General features: G+C 37.8%; 1 protein-coding gene across 3 annotated transcripts in view; it reads left to right on the top strand.

Annotated features, from left to right (window-relative positions):
- Window positions 1-19,981, top strand: part of NR2C2 (nuclear receptor subfamily 2 group C member 2) — a 100,152-nt gene that overhangs the window by 43,554 nt on the left and 36,617 nt on the right. For 2 of the 3 annotated variants that reach the window (XM_047097060.1, XM_047097059.1), the window contains one exon: window positions 7,315-7,425. In XM_047097060.1, the coding sequence (XP_046953016.1) occupies window positions 7,354-7,425 (72 nt within the window). In that variant the 5' untranslated portion in view covers window positions 7,315-7,353. Of the gene's footprint in view, window positions 1-6,701; window positions 6,742-7,314; window positions 7,426-19,981 lie in introns of those variants that run through there. The other variant, XM_047097061.1, reaches the window with a different exon arrangement.

The following is a 19,981-nucleotide window of genomic DNA, read 5'->3' as shown; positions in this document are numbered from 1 at the left end:
ATTCAACCAAAACTCTAACAGACTTTTTCTAACAGACTTTTTCTTGATGGGGAATGCTTGATCATATCATTTGCAAACAGATTATTTTTTACTTCTTATTTACGATTTGGATGCCTTTTCTTTCCTTTTCTTGCCTAATTGCTCTGGCTAGAACTTCTAGTACTAGATTGAGTAGAAGTGGTAAAAGCAGGCATCCTTGCTTTGTTCCTTATCTTAAGGAAAAACTTTCATATCTTTCACCATTGAGTATGATATTCACTGTGAGTTTTTCATATAGTTTTATTATGTGGAGATAGTTTTCTTGTGTTCCTAGTTTGTTGAGTGTTTTTATCATGAAATGCTTTTTCTCCAGCCATTGAGGTGATTGTGTGATTCTCCCCCACCCCCGCTTTAATTCTGCTAACATGGTATGTCACATTGATTTTGTATTTTGAACCTTGTGTTACAGGAATAAATCCCATTTCATGTCAAGGTGTTTAATCATTTTAGTATGCTGCTGAGTTCTGTTTGCTAGTATTTTGTTGAGGATTTTTGTATCAGTTCATAAGAGATACTGGTCTGTAGTTTTCTTGTAGTGTCTTTGTCTGGCTTTGGTATCAGGGTAATGCTAGCCTCATAGAAGGAGTTAGGAAGTGTTCCTGTTCAGTATTTGGGGAAAGTTTGAGAAGGCTTAATACTAGTTTTTCTTTAAAGGTTTGGTTGAAATCACAAGTGAGCCATCAGGTCCAGGGATTTTCTTTGTGGGGAAATTTTTGATAATTGGTTCAGTCTCCTTCATAGTTATAGATCTATTCATATTTTATATTTCTTCATGATTTAGTCATGGTAGGTTTTGTGTTTCTAGGCCTTTGTCCATCTGATGCCAACAATTTTGTTGGCATAGAGCTGTTCTTAATATTCTCTTATAATCCTTATGGTTCTATAGAATTGATAGTAATGTCTTCACTTTCATTTCTGATTTTAGTAATCGCAGTCTTTTCTCTTTTTTTTTTTTCCTTTAGTCCATCTAGCTACAGATTAGTCAATTTTGTTGATCTTTTCAAAGAACCAACTTTTGTTTTAGTTGATTTTTCTCTATTTTTCTGTATTTCTTTTATCTCTGTGATAATCTTTATTATTTCCTGTCTCCGGCTAGCTTTGGTTCAGTTTATTCTTTTTCTAGTTCTGTAAGTTATAAAGTTACATTGTTCACTTGAAATCTTTCTGGTTTTTTAATCAAAACATTTATAGTTCATAAATTTACCCCTTAACACTGCTTTCACATTGTCCTATAAATGTTTTGTTTGTTTTCATCCATCTGTAACCTTTTTCTAATTTCCCTTATAATTTCCTCTTTGATCCAACACCAAGAAAGTATTGTTTAATTTCCACATGTTTGGGACATTTCTTGGTTCACTCTGTTGATGATTTCTAACTTTATTCCCTTATGGTCAGAGAAGATACCTTGTATGTTACCTGTCTTTTAAAATCTGTTGAAGTTTAACTTGTGACCTCACCTGGTCCGTCCTAGAGAATGTCCCATGTGTACCTGAGAAATTTTTCTGAGTATTTGTTGTTTCTGGGTAAAGTGTTCTGTATAGTGTGTGGTTGGTTTGTTGTATTAAGTTCTCTATTTCTTTGCATATACTATGTCTGTCTGTTCTGTCCATTATTCAGATTGGGGTATTGAAGTCTCCAACTATTTTTTTTTATAAAGTTTATTTATTATTTTAAGAGAGAAAGAGTACAAGTGGGGTAGGGGCAAGGAGAGGAGGAGAGAGAGAGAGAATCCTAAGCCGACTCTGCACTGTCAACATGAAGCCTAATGCTGGACTCAAACTCACAAACCACGAGATTGTGACCTGAGCCGAAGTCAGATGCTTAACTGGCCATGACCTGAGCTGAAGTCAGATACTTGACTGACCAAGCCCAAGGTACCTCAAAGTCTCCAGCCATTATTGCAGAACTATTTCTCCCTTAAATTCTGTCAGTTTTTTCTTCACATATTTTTGTGGTCTGTTATTAGATGTGTAAATGTAATTGTTACATCTTCTTGCTACATTGAAACCTTTTGTTAATGTATAGTGTCCTTCTTTGTCTCTTGTAACCTTTTAAAATTTAGTTTATTTTGTTTGATATTAGTACAGCCACCTGTGGTTCTTTTGGTTACTATTTGTATGGAATATCTTTCTCCTTCCTTTTATTTTCTAGGTATTTGTGTCATTTGGTTCTATTTCTGTCTTGGTTCTAAAATGAGTTTCTTGTAGATAGCATATAGTTGGAACATGAGTTTCTATACATTCTGCCAATCTCTCTTTCGAATGGAAAGTTTAATGTATTTGCATTTAGAGAATTACGATAAGGAGGGACTTATATGTCATTTTGTTATTTGTTTTTTTGTATGCCTTATAAAGCTTTTTTTGTTCCCCATTTCTTACATTCCTATCTTTTGTATTCAGTTGATTTTTTGTGTGTGTAGTAAGATGTTTAAAATCCTTTTTCATTTCCTTTTGTATATTTTATAGCTATTTTCTTTGTGGTTACCATGGTAATTATATTTAACATCCATTCACTCTAGTTTGAATTTATACCAGCTTAACTTCAGTGATACACAAAAACTTTCCTCCTTTGAGCTCTGTTCTTATCCCTTTTGGTTCATGTCACAAAATTACATCTTTGTATATTATGTGTTCCAAAACATAAACTAATAATTATTTTAAATGCATTATGTAGAAAGCAAGATTTGGAGTTCCTAACCAAACTTACAATAATACAAGCTTTTACACTAATAGTTTTTTTTCTTTCTTTTTTTTTTTTAATTTTTTTAACGTTTATTTATTTTTGAGACAGAGAGAGACAGAGCATGAACAAGGGAGGATCAGAGAGAGAGGGAGACACAGAATCTGAGACAGGCTCCAGGCTCTGAGCGGTCAGCACAGAGCCCGACGCGGGGCTCGAACTCACGGACCGTGAGATCATGACCTGAGCCTAAGTCGGACACTTAACCGACTGAGCCACCCAGGCGCCCCAGTTTTTTTTCTTTAAACATGTTAGTCTTTTAAATCATGTAGGAAACAAAAAATACATTATAAGCCATTGTTACAATAATACTAGCTTTTATAATTACCCGTGTATTTACCTTTCTTGAGATCTTTATTTCTCCAGGTAGCTTCAGATTAGTGTCTAATGACCTTTCATTTCACTGTGCAGGACTCCCTTGAGCATTTCTTGCAGGGTGGGTCTACTGATCATGAACTCTCTCAGCTTTTGTTTATCTGGAAATGTCTTAATTTTTCCCTCACTTTTGAAGGGCAGTTTTTCCAGGTATAAGATTCTTGGTTGCTAGTTCTTTTCTTTGAACACTTGGAATATATCAGCCCACTATCTTCTGACCTCTACAGTTTTTTTTTTTTAATGTTTATTTCTGAGAGAGAGAGAGAGAGAGAGAGTGAGAGCGAGTATGAGTGGGGGAGGGGCAGAGAGAGAGGGAGACACAGAATCCAAAGCAGGCTCCAGGCTCAGAGCTGTCAGCACAGAGCCCAACGCGGGGCTCGAACTCACAAACCGTGAGATCATGACCTGAGCCAAAGTTGGACGCTCAACCGATTGAGCCACCTAGGCGCCCCAACCTCCACAGTTTTCAGTGAGAAATCTGCAAGTAACATAATTGTTCCCTTGTATGTGAGTTACTTCTCTCTCGCTGCTTTTAGCATTCTTTGTCTTTGTTTTTTGAAAGTTTGATTATAATGTGTCTTTGAGGTCCTCTTATATAGAATTCATTGAACTGCTTAGGTATTTATGTTGTTCATGTCTTTCTTCAGATTTGGGGAGTTTTCTGGCATTATTTCTTCAAATATTCTCTCTGCCCCTTTCTCTCTCTCTCTCCTCCTCATGGACTCCCACAGTGCATATGTTGGTCTACTTGATGGCCTGTAGGCTCCGTAACACTGGTCAGCTTTCTTCAATGTTTTTGTTGTTTTGTTTTGCTTTTCAGACTCTAATTTCCATTGTTCTGTCTTCAAGGTTTTTAATTATTCTGCTTGATCAAATCTGATTTTGAATCCCACTAGTGAATTTTTCACTTCAGTTATTTTACTTTTCAGCTCCAGAGTTTATTTTTGGTTTCTCTTTAGGATTTTTGTTTTTGTTTTTGTTTTTTTAATCCCTTTTGGGTTCTGGCTACTGCCCATCTTCCTTTAGCTTTTTGAGTAACTTTCAGATAGTTGTTTTTAAAGTCTTTGTCTAGTAGACCTGACATCAGAGATTTTTCAGCAATCATTTCTGTTGATTTATTTTTTTCTTTTAGATAGCCCATACTTTCCAGTTTGTTTTTATGCCTTGTGATTTTTTTGTTGTTGAAAACTTGATATTTGAATCTATTAATGTGGTAACTCTGGGAATCTGATTCTACCCCCTTCCTAGAATTTGCTGTTTTTTGTTACTGTTTTTATTTTTGTTTTTTAATATTTAGGCTGTCTCTGTGCTAAGGATCATCCTGACGTATAAACTTAAGGACTTCTGAGGTCTTTTCTCAGACCTGTGCCTTCCCCTAGGCATGTACAGTCACTGTCTATTTTTTCCTGTATATGCATTTGCTCTGGAATGTCCTTGTCTTTAATGTTTGGATCCCAAAAGAGGAAAAACAGAAAAATAGAGGAGTGGGGAGAAATAATCCAGGACTTTAAGGCCCCTGGAAGTCACTCAAGCTAGAAACAGAGGGGCTTGCAACAATAGGGGGAAGTACAGCAACAATGGCTGTCCCTTCTTTTTCTGCACTTCTGTGATTAGAAGTAGCAATCAGCGACTGGAGCACACATCCCGCGTATTTGTGGAGGACAAGGATCCTTTTGTCCACCTGGGCTCCCACAAGCTGTATGCAAGCTGTTTCTGGAACATGTGCCCATGGCTTCAGAGTAGACATGGAAGATGGGCAGCTGCTACCAGCTGCTAAGAGAAGCCAAAATTGAGAAACTAACTACAACTTATTGTCCAAGCCTTCCCCTGAAAGTTGCAAGCCTTCAATATCCAATAGACTCCAGAGTTCCAAAATAGTTACATGAGTCAGATTCTACCTGTGCAGTTAAGGTTTGGTGGGGAGACAAATTCCTGGTGCTTCCCACTCTGCCATCTTTTTCCAGAGTCCTTCCTCTCTCGAGTTAATATTTGCTTGGATGGTATGAGGGAGGGGTCCAGTTTCATTCATATGGTATGTTGTGTCCAGTTGCTTCATCACCTTTTGTTGAAAAGACTCTCTTTTCCCCATTGAGCTGTCATGGCACTTTTGTGGAAAATCATTTGACCATATATGTGAGGGTTTATTTATGAGCTTTTTATTCATTTTTATTGGTCTAAATATCTGTTCTTATACCAGTACCATACTGTTTTGATTATTGTAGCTTTGTGATAAGTTTTGATATCAAGAAGTGTGAGTCCTCCCAACTCAGAACAATTAATGATTGTTTTGTTGGTTTTTTTTTTTCAACAGATTTTATCTTTAAGTAATCTCTACACCCCATGTGGGGTTCAGATTTACAACCCCAAGACCGAAAGTTGCATGCTCTACTGATTGAGCCAGCCAGGCACCCCAAAACATTCAAGATTGTTTGAGCTATTCTGATTGCCTTGGATTTTCATAAAAATTTTAGGATCAGCTTGTCAATTTATGCAATAAAGGCAGCTAGAGTTTTGATAGCAATTATGCTGAATCTGTAGATTGGTTTGAGTAGTATTAAGAGCTTAACAGTATTAATCTTCTGACCCATGAACACAGATGCCTTTACATTTATTTAGGCCTTCTTAAATTTCTTTCAATGATGTGTACAGTTTTCAGTGTATAAGTGTTACGTTTCTTTTGATGTATTTATTCCTGTTTTTAATGCTCTGGAGGTGGGAATACTTCCTTAATTTCATTTTCTGGTTGTTCCTTGCTCTTGTATAGAAATACAGTTGATTTTTATATATTGATCTTGTATCTTCCAACCTTGGGACTCATTTACTAGTTCTAATAGTTTTTTGTTTTTTGTTTTTTTTTTTTAGGACTTTCTCTATGATCATGTCATGTCATGATCATATTCTCTGTAAATAGAAATAGTATTCCTTCTTTATTTCCAAGTCTGGATGCTTTTCTTTCTTTTTCTTCCCTAATTGCTCTGGCTAGAACCTGCAGTACAGTGTTGAGTTCACGTGGCAAAAGCAGACATGTTTGTCTAGTTCCTGATCTTAGGAAGAAAGCTGTCAGTCTTTCACCATTAAGTGTTCTGTTAAGCTGTGAGTATTTTATAGATACTCTATCAGATTGAGAACTTACTAGTTTCTAGTTTGTTGAATGTTTTTATCATGAAATGGCATTGGATTTGGATTTTGTTGGATGGTTTTTCTGTGTGAGATGATGAGGCTTTTGTTCTCTGTTAATATAGTGTATTACATTGTTTAATTAATATGGTGAACCGATCATGCATTTTTGGGGTAAATCCCACTTAGTTATGGTATATGATTTTTTTATATGCCTCTGGATTCAGTTTGCTAGTGTTTTGTTCAGGATTGTTACATCTATACTCATAAGGAATATTGGCCTGTAGTTTTCTTTTCTTGTGATGTCTTTGCCTAGTTTTGGTCATAGAATGAATTTGAGGAGTGTTCCGTCTTCTGTTTTTTGGAAGAGTTTGTAAAGCATTGGTTCATGATGTGCTTTTATTCAAGGAAAAGTATCTGCCCACCTCAGGTGCCCAGGTGACCACTCAGAACCTTGAACCTTGCCTTTTGGTAGGTATTGACGAAATTCCAGACCTTTGTATAACTGATGGGCTTTTCCCAGCCCCATCCCAGGGGGGCTGGGATATTGCCAGGACTCTTTCACAAGTACTGATCCCAGAAGTTTTCAGCGTACTGCTGGGTTTTTTTTGCCATCCTCTATGGTGTTTGTGAGAGCCTTTCTTCTGGAAACTGTCATCTTAAAGGAGTGTTTTACAGCTGGTTTTGGGGACAGTGAAAACATTCAAATACCATTTCTAAAAAGGTACTTTGGTACTTTCTTTTATGAAAGTTATATGAGCAGATTTGAAAATTCCTGTGTTTTTGTGGGGGGGGTTATTTGGGGAGGGGTTGGTTGGTTGGTTTTTGCATTTTCAACATTAGAAGTAACTCTTTTAAGATTGTATTTTCTTATGGCCATCCTGTGGCAGTATCTCATTGGTTTCTTTGTCATTCTGGGTCCAAATACCAAAACTACTCAAGTGTATTACTCAAAGCCACAGTGAAAGCAAGAGGCATGGTCCTCAGCTACCACCGGACATTTTTGTAAGCCCCCTTGTGATCCAGCCCATTTCTTGCCCACAGGTACCACGGACACAGACCTCTCGGCCGGAATCTCCAGGGATGACCAGCCCCTCCCCGCGCATCCAGATAATCTCCACCGACTCTGCGGTAGCCTCACCTCAGCGCATTCAGGTACTTGCACCAGTCCCACTTGGTTCCAGCCACCTGCCCAAAGGCAGACCTGCCTTCTGAATCCTTTCTAGAACAAACCTGCCTTTGAATTTCACTAAGGAGTTGTGCTTCTTGGGCCTCAAGTATAGTACAACCTCATTTATTCTTAAAAAAGAAAAAAGAAAAGTTTACATTGATTGAACTAACTTACTACTTTTAATGCAAAAGTCTAAACTGTCTCAAATTCTTGGGATGTAGTGCCATTTTATTACTTATGTGCATCCACATTGAGAGGCAGTATATCCTAGTAGTTAAGTGTATGGGCCCCCACTTGGAGTCAAGTTCAGTGCCCCACTTTCTAGCTATTTTGACCTTGAAAGTTAACTTTTCAGTGCCTTGCTTTTTTCGTTTAGAAAATGTATGTGATAGTAGTACTTACCTCATAAGGTTATTGTGAGGAATCAATCAATGGGATATTGCTCGTAAAGTGCTTAGAACAGTGATTAGCACATACTGATGTTCAGTATGTACTAATTATCTATTACAGTAACCATTATTACTAGTGTTATTGTTACTAATTGATACTCACTTATGGGAAGTTTAGTCTTCCCCAAGGCTCTGAAGCTGCCTCTGGCCCATTGAACAAAGGGAAGATATGTGTATTGAAATCTTAATCAACAAGCCAAGAAGAAAAGATAATATATTGATGACACAGATTAAAGACTCATAGTTACCTCAGCAAGCTGAATCACAAGGCCAAACCAAAAAACATGAACAAAGATGAATGGCAGAAAAAACATTAGTTACATAACACAAATTTGAAAGACTATCAGGGCATACAGGTAATTTGAGTGAATGAGTAAAAGGATTGCTTTCAATTTACAGTTTATTCCAAAGTTGGTATAAGTGAACAATATGATACCATAACTACATAATTTCTATAATGTTTACCCATTCTAAAAAGTGATTTTGTGGACTATCTATTATAAAGTAAGCATAGAAGAGTTCTAATAAGTAAATGAAAGAAGTTAAAGATTATATTCCCATTATGTCTGTATTGTATAATATTTTATCATAAACACTGAAGCTCATATAAGTCATTTTAACCTCACACCAGTAAGGAACACGTATCTGAGTGTTTGGAAATTCAGAAGTAATGGGCCCAACATTAGAGGTTTTACTGTTCCTCAGAATTAGGAACTTCATAGCCAAATTATTTTTTCTCTTTTGTTTTGCTCACTATGACTTGAAAATGGGTCTTGTATAGTTTTATGTAGTAGATATTAGGATTCTGCCTATGTAACTGCCCCAACTGGGAAAGGAGCTAATTGCATTCAACCATGGCCTGTACATAATGGGCTCACAACCACCTTAGGGCAGATGAGAACACAGAAAGTTCCCCAAGAGACTGTCAGTAGCTAGTGTATATACTGAGAGAGTGCACATTTCCGCCCATATTGGTATGAGAAGAATCTCTTCCCAAGGGCTATCCTACCATCCCATTCCATACAGAGGGGCTAAGCCCATGCCCTGGTCGTCGGCCTGTGGTGACACTGCTGTCCTGTCTGGATTGTAGCAAGGTCCCTTGAACAGAAGTCCTATAGAATAGATGCTTAGTGTTGAGCTTTTAGTCTCTCTGGGGAGGATAACTCTTAGGCATGAGTTCTACGTATGGTAAATATACTTGAAAATCTTTTCATCATGAACTGTCAATAAAATGGACAAGTGCAACTGAACTATTTCAAGGTTTAGGGTTTTGTTGTTGTTGTTTTTTGTTTGTTTTGTGTTTTAAGGAAAACTAAGGTTATAGAATGATTTCTGGGTTCTTGATGTTGGTGGTAATGGTTTCGATAAAGTTTTCATTTCTAGCCCTGACTTCAGTCATGAATTTCCAATGCCCTGAGGCCTGGGAAGAGAATAAGTGCTATGATGTTTTCATGAATAACAATGCTTGGAACCCAAATGGTGGCTTCTGTGATAAGGTTAAGAGGAAAAAATTATACAGTAAGGGTGATAGACCTAGGTCACATTTAGGATCTTTGGCTCTGAATGGAACAGACTTAGGATCAAATTTTATCTCCTCTCAGCTGTGTGACTCTGAAGAAAGTTTCTGTAACCTCTATAGCTAGAAAATGACAACAATAATAGTACCTGTTTAATGGGATTTTAAAAGGATTAGGTGAGATAATGCTTGTAAACTTATAGGAAGCAAATATCAATGTTAGCAAATGACTTATAATTTTTCTTAAGGTTTATTTTTATATAATTCCAAACACAGAAAATAGTACATGGAAATCCTGTATATATATCCCCAATTTAACCAATTGTTTGCTATAACATTCTGAGTAAATGTACGTATATTTTTTTGAATCATTTGAGAATAGAAATAACACACCTCTTTGCCCTGAATATGTATGTATTTCCTAAGAACAATGACATTTTCTTACATAATCACAATACAGCTATCAAAATCAGGGAATTAATTATTGAAACATACCATTATCTAATCCATAGTTTATATTCTAAAATGTCATTCAGTTGTCTTAGTTAAGTCCTTTATAACTGTTTTCTTCCATTCCAGGATTTATGTTACTGTTTTTATTTTATTTTATTTTTTTTTTAATTTTTAATTTTTTTTTTTCAACGTTTATTTTTGGGACAGAGCATGAACGGGCAAGGGGCAGAGAGAGAGGGAGACACAGAATCGGAAACAGGCTCCAGGCTCTGAGCCATCAACCCAGAGCCTGACGCGGGGCTCGAACTCCCGGACCGCGAGATCGTGACCTGGCTGAAGTCGGATGCTTAACCGACTGCACCACCCAGGCGCCCCTATGTTACTGTTTTTAATAATGATAATGTGGCCAACATACCTAGTTATGCAGTCCAGTAGAGGGTGATCTGGAACATAGACTTGTGTCTGTCAGTATCCTGTCATCCTAATGGCTGCAACGGGGCTTTGGGGCCGAGTGAGAAGAGTGGCAGTCCTCAGAGTGGGGGCAGTAGCCTTGTGGCTAGAGTTAAAAGCTATTGTTTTGAGGATACAGAGGTCTAGGGTGGGGACTGTGGAAGGAGAGAAGGAGGTAAGAGCCATAGGAGGGCACCCACTTCTCTGAGAATGAGGCATAATCGAACCCATCCAATTGCAAGGTGACTTCTCAGTAAATCTCACAGGTTTTCATCATGATGCAGTCTTTCCAGGCCAGTGGTTTGCAAATTTCCTTATGATTTTTTTTAATGTTTATTTAATTTTTGAGAGAGAGAGAGACAGAGCACGAGCAGGTGAGGGACAGAGAGAGAGGGAGACAGAGTATCTGAAGCAGGCTCTAGGTTCTGAGCTGTCAGCACAGAGCCCGACACGAGGCTAGAACTCACGGACCTCAAGATCATGACCTGAGCCAAAGTCGGATGCTTAACTGACTGAGCCACCCAGGCGCCTCTGCAAATTTCCTTATAAACAGGTGCACCTGTTCATGTATATTTTTTAGAGTGTGAAATCTTTACTTGGGCCCTTATAGCACCCGCTTCCCTACTTCTCTCTTCTACCACCTCTTTATTCCTACACATCCCTTCTGGAACGCCAGTACTTGTTCTCTGCCCTTTCTTTGTCCACAGCCATCAGACATCTCCTTTCTCACTGTGATGTTCTCCTGGCCCCTCTCAGGTACTCATTGCTGTAACAAAATCACACCACACCAAGCAGAGTATAGAGTAAACCATACACCTCCCTTCTTCCTCTTCCACAAGTCACCCAGGTCTCTCCCATGAGGTAACCACTGTTACATATTGCTATTTGTTCTTTCACAGACACACTCTACCAAAAGCACATGTGTAAATAATGTACAGCATATTTTTCATTCATGTAGACATTCTGTCCAGACTGTCCTATATTCTTTTTTCTTAACATCTTTTGGAGGTAGTTCCATGTAGAAACCGCTCCTTCTTTCTCTTGATGTCTATGGATGCTGCAATGAATAACTTTTTACCTGTTCAATTTAACACTTGCGAGAATACTTCCGTCAGATCAGTTTCTCAGTGTAGGATTGTTGGGACAAAGGATATGTCCGTGTGTAATTTTTTTTTGGCCTATAGTATCATATTAGCTTCAGGTATACAACATAATGATTTGATATTTGTGTAGATTGTGAAATGATCACCATACATGGTTAGAAATTTTTTTCTTATGTTGAAAACTTTTAGCAACTTTCTAGTGTGCAATTCAGTAAACTATAGTCACCATTATGTGTATTACATCTTCATGATTTACTTTGTAACTGGAAATCTGTACCTTTTGACCTCTGTTGCCCACCCCTGCCCCCTTTGGGCAACTACCAGTCTGTGCTTTGTATCCATTGAGCGTGTGTATGTGTGTGTGTGTGTGTGTGTGTATTTTGTTTTGCTTTGTTTTTTAAGATTCCATAAGTGAGATCATACAGTATTTGTCTTTCTTTGCCTGAGTTATTTCACTTAGCATACTACTTTCAGGGTCTATGTTGTCACAAATGGCAAAATTACATCCTTTTTTATGGCTGAATAGGTATTCATTTGTATATAAATAAATACACATACATATATACATGCACACATATTTACCACATTTTCTTTACCCGTTCATCCATCAGCAGACGCTTAGGTTGTTTCCATATGTTGGCTATTGTAAATAATGCTGCAGTGAACTTTGGGGTGCATTTTTTAATGTTGTTTCTTCTTTTTTTGAGAGAGAGAGAGCGAGAGACAGAGTGTGAGCAGGGGAGGGGCAGAGAGAGAGGGAGACACAGAATCTGAAACAGTCTCCAGGCTCTGAACTGTCAGCACAGAGCCCAACACGGGGCTCAAACTCACGAACTGCAAGATCATGACCTGAGCCAAAATCAGTCACTTAACCGACGGAGCCACCAAGGTGCCCCTGGGGTGCATATATCTTTTTTTGAGTGAGTATTTTTGTTTTCCTTGGATAAATACCCAGAAGTGGAATTGCTGGATTATTGATACTTCCATTTTTATTTTATTTTATTTATTTATTTTTTTTTTAATTTTTTTTTTTTCAACATTTATTTATTTTTGGGACAGAGAGAGACAGAGCATGAACGGGGAAGGGGCAGAGAGAGAGGGAGACAGAATCAGAAACAGGCTCCAGGCTCTGAGCCATCAGCCCAGAGCCTGACGCGGGGCTCGAACTCACGGACCGCGAGATCGTGACCTGGCTGAAGTCGGACGCTCAACCGACTGCGCCACCCAGGCGCCCCCCATTTTTATTTTTTTGAGGAACCTCCTTACAGTTTTCCACAGTGGCTGCACTAGTTTATATTCTCACCAACAGTGCATGAGGGTTCCTTTACTCCACATTCTTGCCAACAATTGTTACTGCTTTTTTTTTTTTTTTTTTTTTTTTTGATACTGGCTATTCTGACTGGTGTGAGGGGTTATCTCATTGTGGTTTGATTTTCTTGATGATGAGTGATGTTGAGCATTGTTTCAATACCTATTGGCCAACTTTCTGTCGTCTTTGGGAAAATAAGTATTCAGATCCTCTGCCCATTTTTTAAAGTTTGCTTTTGCTGTTGAGGTGTTTGAGTTCTTTTTTTTTTTTTTAAGTTTATTTATTTTGAGAAAGAGAATGTGGGGAAGAGGCATGGAGAGAGGGAGAGAGACAGAATCCCAAGCAGGTTCCACACTGATAGCGCAGAGCCCAACACAGGGCTTTAACCCACGAACTGCTAGATCATGACCCGAGCCAAGATCAAGAGTCAGATACCTAATCGACTGAGCCACCTAAGCGCCCCCTAGTTCTTTATGTATTTTGAATATTAACCCCTTAACAGATACATAATTTACGGATATTTTCTCCCATTCAGTAGTTTGTCTTTTCATTTTGTTGATGGTTTCTTTTGCTGTGCAGAAGCTTTTCAGTTCCATGTGGTTTGATTTGTTTATTTTTGTTTTTGGTGTCAAATCCAAAAAATGATCACCAGAACTGATGTTGAGTTTACTATTTTTTTAATGTGTTCTTCTAGGAATTTTATGGTTACAGGTCTTACATTCAAGCCTTCAGTTGATTTTGAGTTGACCTTTGTGTATTGTAAAATAATGGTCCCATTTCATTTCTGCATGTGCCTATCCAGCTTTCTCAATATCATTTATTGAAGAGGCTGTCCTTTCTTTCCCCATGGTATATTCCTGGCTCCTTTGTCATAAATTAATTGACCATATATGTGTGGGTTTATTTCTGGGCTGTCTTCTATTCCATGCATCTGCATTTCTGTTTTTATGCCAGTACCATACTGTTTTGATTATTATAGCTTTATAATATAGTTTGAAATCAGAGAACATGATGTCTCCAATCTTTTCTCAAGATTGCTTTGGCTATTGGTCTTCTGTTATTGTGTAAAAATTTCAGGATTGCTTTGTACTGTTTCTGTGAAAAATGTCATTGGAATTTTGAAAAGAATTGTATTGAATCCATAGATTGCTTTGGGTAGTGTAGACATTTTAACAATATTAACTCTTCCAATTTATGAGTGCCAAGTATCTTTCTATTTATTTGTGTTTTCTTTAGTTTTTTTCATTAATGTCATAACAGTTTTCATTGTGCAGATCTTTTACCTTCTTGGTTGAATTTATTTCTAGGTTATTTTATTCTTTTTGATGTAATTGTAAATGATTGTTTTCTTAATTTCTCTTTTAGATTGCTTGTTATTAGTGTATAGAAACACAACAGGGGCACCTAGGTGAGTCAGTTGGTTAAGCGTTCAAGTTCAGCTCAGGTCATGATCTCACAGTTTGTGGGCTCAAGCCCCACATTGGGCTCTGAGCTGACAGTGCAGAGCCTGCTTGGGATTCTCTCTTTCTCCCACTCTCTCTCTGCCCCTCCCCCACTTGCACATGCACATGCATTCTGTCTCTCTCAAAATAAACTTAAAAAAAAAAAAAACACGACAGGGGTACCTGGGTGGCTCAGTTGGTTAAGCGTCCCACTTCAGCTCAGGTCATGATCTCACAGTTTGTGGGTCTGAGCCCCGAGTAGGGCTCTGTGCTGACAGCTCGGAGCCTGGAGTCTGCTTCAGATTCTGTGTCTGTCTCTCTCTGCCAGTCCACCACTCACACACACGCTATGTCTCTTCATCTCTCTCTCTCTCTCTCAAATATAGATAAACATTAAAAAGTTTTTAAAAAAACAGATTTTTATATGTTGATTTTGTATCTTGCAACTCTGCCAAATTTGTTTATTAGTTCTAACAATTTTTTGGTGGAGTCTTTAGGATTTTCTGTGCATAATGCCATGGCATCTGCAAGTAGTGATGACAGTTTTATCTCTTCCTTTTCAATTTGAATGCCTTTTACTTATTTTTCTTGGCTAATTGCACTGGCTAGGACTTCCAGTACTGTGTTGAATAAAAGCAGCAAGAGTAGGCATCCTAGTCTTATTCCTGATATTGGAAAAGCTTTCAGCTTTTTGCCTTTGAGTATGATGTTAGCTGAGTATCCGTGTGTAATTTTGACAGTTGTTGCCAAACTGCCTTCGAAAGAGGTTGTGCCAACTTATACTCCCACCAGCCCAATATCAGAGTGCACATTTCCCCACACACTCAACTGTATATTATGCTATATATACTGTTTAATCTTTTTTAGTTTGCTAGGTGAAATACCACTACTATATAAGTTTTGTGTTTCTATTGCTTATTCATCTAAAAATATGTAATAAAAACTGTTGTGTTTTTTTATCACTGTTGTGATACTCAAATTTTATATAATCGTAAATAAGAAATTACTTTTTTACCCCTCTTTCTCCATATCTCTACTCCATTTACTTTTCAACCAATAGGTTTCTTGAAAATTATGTCTAATTTTATTATCATTATCCTTTACATTAAAGTATTTTACATTACATAAAAGTATAAAGTATAAAGATACATATGTTAAGATATTAGGCTTTTCTAGAACCACTTTTCTGAAATATCTAAGATCAATCAGCTAAGTATCTGTTTAATAGGATTAATATTCAGAAAACTTAGAGGAAGTAATTTATAAAAACCGAATATAATATGTAGCCAGACTGCTAAATGTTGGAGTTCCTCAGGATTGCATTCTGGTCCCACTTTCTCCCCTCTGTATTTTCTCTGAACCCATGGCTTAAATATCATTTTATGCTAGTGACTCCCAAATGGATGTCTATGGCCTAGACCTCTGCTATGACCTCCATTTAGTTCAAAATATTTTAAATTTTTATTGCTGCTACTTTGACCCATGTGTTATCCAGAAGTGTGTTAATTTCTAAATATTTGGGAATTCAAAAACTTTTTATTAATTTCTAGTTTAATCAGTCTAGTAGTGACCTAGAACATACTTTATGATTCCTATTTTTTCTTAAGGTATATTTTATGGCCCAGAATGTGATGTATATTATTGGATGTTCCTTGCAAGCTTGAGAAGAATGTGTATCCTGCTGTTGTTAGATGGATTATTTTATAAATGTCAGTTATATCAGGTTGATTGATAGTGCTGTCCAAGTCAACTATATCCTTATTGATTTTTCTGCCTGCTTAATCTACCAGGTGCTGACAGGGAAGCAGTGACATCTCTACAGCTATAATAGTTGATTTCTCTCTTTCTCCTTGGCAGTTTTACAAGTTTTTGTCTCCTGTCTTTTGATGCTCTCTTGTTAGGTGCATACACATTTAACATTGTTATGTATTTGTGGGGAACTGACCCATTTGTCAACATGTAATACCCCTCTTTATGCGTGATTTTTTTCCTTGTTCTGAGGTCTACTTTATCTTTAACTTAAATTCACTTACTCTAGCTGTCTTTTGATTAATGATAGCATGATGTCTTTTCTCCATCCCTTTACTTTTGATCTATCTGTGTCGAGGGTTTCCTATTGACAATGTATAGTTGGGTCTTCTTTTTCTATCGAAATGAGTCTTTGTCTTTTAGTGGTCTGTGTAGACCATTCACATTTAAAGTGGTTTTGGATATACTGTATTTACATTAATGTCAACCATGTTTAACTATTTTCTATTTGTTGCCAGAGTCGTCTTTTTCTGCCTCATCTGGGTTTTTATCATGTTTGTTTATTTTTTTTAACTTTTTTTTTTTAACGTTTATTTTTGAAAGACAGAGCACAAGCAGGGGAGGGGCAGAGAGAGAGAGAAAGAGAGAGAGAGAGAGAGAGAGAGAGAGAAACAGAATCTGAAGCAGGCTCCAGGCTCTGAGCTGTCAGCACAGATCCCTATGCAGGATTCGAACTGTGAGATCATGACTTGAGCTGAAGTCGGACACTTAACCAACTGTTAAGGGGCACCAACTCAGGTGCCCCTGTTTATTCATTTTTGAAAGAGAGAGAGAGAGAGCAAGGGAGGGGCAGAGAAAGAGAGGGAGACAGAATCCCAAGCAGGCTTCGCACTGTCAGCTCAGAGCCTAATGCAAGGCTTGAGCTCAACAACCCTTGAGATCATGACCTGAGCTAAAACCAAGAGTCAGAGGCTTAAGGGACTGAGCCATCCTGGTGCCCCTGCCTTATTTGGTCTTGATTGGGCAATTTAGTTGATCCCTTTTATCTCTTCTCTTAATATATCAAATGTACATCTCTACAGATGTTTTTAGTTGTTGCCCTAGAAGTTTACAGTAATTATTTTAAGCTGATATAAGCCTACCTTCAAATGCCATTATTCTGTTTCACATGTAATATAGGTTTCTTATAACCATGTTCCCAATTCCTCCTTCCTGTCCCTTGTGGCATTGCTGTCATTCATTTCACTTATCCACATGCTGTAATCACATAGGACATTGTTATTATTATTAATTTAGACAATTATTTTTTAGATCAATTAGGAATAATAAGATTTTATTTTACCTTCACTTATTCCTACAACAGTGCTCTTCCATTCTCTAAGTAGATCCAAGTTCTAACCTATATCATTTACTAACTAAAGAAAAGCTTTTAATATTTATTGGGCAGGTTTGCTGGTGATGAATTTTCTTAGTTTGTGTTTGAGAAAGTATTTCTCCTTGACTTGTTGGTTGTTGTTTTTTAAAAATTATTTTTAGTGAAATTCATAGGACGTAAAATTTAATCATTTTAATGTGAACAGGTCAGTGGCATTTAATACATTCTCAGTGTTGTACAACCACCACCTCTATCTAGTTTCCAAACATTCTCAGTGTTGTACAACCACCACCTCTATCTAGTTTCCAAACATTTTCATCAGTCCAGAGTAAAACCCCTTACCCATTGAGCAGTTTCTCCCTGTTCCTCTTTCCCTGTAGGCCCTTGCAACCACCAGTCTACATTCTATCTCTATGGACTTACCAATTTTGGATATTTCCTATAAATGGAATCACACAGTATGTGACCTTTTGTGTATAGTGTCTTTCACTTAGCATGATGTTCATTTATCTGTGATGTAGCATGAATCTGTACTTCATTACTTTTTATGGCTGAATAACATCCCAATTTATGGATAGACCACAATTTGTTTATCCATTGTTTCTCTATAGGTGAGGTGTTTCACCTCCCCACCCTACCCCACCACTCCAGACTTCTCTCAGTATTTTCTCTTTGTCTTTGGTTTTCTGTGGTTTGAATATGTTGAGGAAATATAGTGAAAAGAAACAAAATCTTCTCCCAATCCAGAAAACTCTCCATAAAGGTAGAAGAGAGAAACAGGAGTTTTTTTCCTTCTTTTTTTTTAAAAAGATGTTATTTTTAAGTAATCTCTGTACCCAGTGTGAGACCTGAATCCCCAACCCCAAGATCAAGAGTTGTGTGCTCCGCTGACTGAGCCAGCTAGGTGCCCCTTTCTCCTCCTCCTCCTCCTCCTCTTCCTCTTCCTCCTTCTGCTTCTCTTCCTCCTCCTCTTCCCGTTCTTCCTCTTCCTCAGTAAACATTAAATCAGAATGGAATGTGCGTTATAGGCAATCTTCTAAGAAATTGCAAAGATGGAAAGGAATTTTACTCATTTGTAAGCCAAGCGTGTACAACCCATTACATACATGTTTTTAAGATCCTAACTTTATCATGGAAATTGTGGAAACCACTTTATTGAGGAAGGAGAAGGGGGAAAGGTTGTTAAATCTTTATGATGGGAGGTAGTTTGCAAATAGCAAGGTGCCCACCAAGTTAGGTCCTTACTCTCCCAGAGGCCTAGGAGGTAAGGGAGTTGTCTTCAAGTTTGCATTTCGAAATGGTGGCTCCCAGATCCTTGAGAACACATTCCTGAGTTGTGAGACTGGCAAGAGGCTCCTCTAACCATTATAAAGATTTACATACATATGAAAAGGACAGAGAACGAGTTCTAAAAGGAAGGGGAAAGAAATTTCTTTCTTTATTTTTCACAGAATTAAGCCTCTTGTCTTTAATCTGTATTTGGCCTTACAAGTAGGATTTGTCTAGATATAGTATTTTAGTATTTATTCTGCTTGTCATTAATTTTAGAAAGTTCTCAGCAGCCACTATTACTTCCAGTATTTCTTCATTCTCCTTCTGGTATTCCAGTTATGTATATGCTGTATCTTGACATTGTCCCACAGTTCTTGGATACTCTGTTCTGTTTTTTGTTTGTACGTTTTGTTTTGTGTTCCTTCATTGCTTTTTGCCTTTGCATTTCAGTTAGGGATGTTTCTGTTGACCTATGTGATGCAGTTTTGGAGGGGGGTGAGGCAGGGGGTGTCCAAATTGACGGCCAAGAAAGAATTCTTGAGATGTCTTTGATGCAAAAAAAGTGATATTATTTTTTATTTTTTTTTAATGTTTATTTATTTCCCAGAGAGAGACAGAGCATGAGTGGGGGAGGGGCAGAGAGAGAGGGAGACACAGAATGAGAAGCAGGCTCCAGGCTCTGAGCTGTCAGCACAGAGCCTGATGCAGGGCTCGAACTCTCGAGCTCATGACCTGAGCCGAAGTCAGATGCTCAACCGACTGAGCCATCCAGGTGCCCCAAAAAAGGTGATATTATTAAAGCATGGAGACGGGACCCAAGGGCAGAAAGAGCTGCCCTGCGATTGTGAGGAGTGACTGATTATATACAGTGCTATGGAGTTGGGGGAGGTAAAGGCAAAAGGGAGGCCTTGCTATTGTCAAGGTTGTTTTCCCTCTAGTAAGACTGGACAGAGGGAGTTGATTGGAGGAATGTTTTACTCTGCCTGCCTCAAGTATTTGTCAATGAACTGCAAGTTATAAGGAAATTTAATTTTATCTACATTTCCTTCTGCCTTTGTTTCCCGTATCACTATCTTTAAGCTCACTGATTCTTTCCTTGGTTGTGTCCAGTCTGCAGATGATCCCATCAAGGCATTCTTCACTTTTTCAGTGTTTTTGAATTCTAGCATTTCCTCCTTTCTGAGAATTTCCATCTTCTCTCCTCTGTTCTTGCATGTTGTCCTTTTCGTCTAGAGACCTTAACATTAATCTTTGTATTTTAAATTCCTGTTTGGTCATTCCAATGTTTGTGCCCTGAATCTGATTCTGATGCTTGCTTTATCTCTGGATTGTTTTTCTTGCCTTTTGGCATGTCTTGTACATTTTCTTTTTAAAATCAGGTAATGTCTATGTTAGATAATAGGAGCTGAGATAAATGAGCCT

The sequence above is a fragment of the Lynx rufus genome, unplaced genomic scaffold (assembly GCF_022079265.1).
Source record: "Lynx rufus isolate CCGP_SWC_20201006 ecotype Redwood Valley unplaced genomic scaffold, mLynRuf1.p SCAF_4, whole genome shotgun sequence".
In the NCBI taxonomy this organism is placed as follows: Eukaryota; Metazoa; Chordata; class Mammalia; order Carnivora; family Felidae; genus Lynx; species Lynx rufus.
Note: the sequence above shows the minus strand (reverse complement) of the source record. Positions and strands in the feature narration are given on the sequence as shown.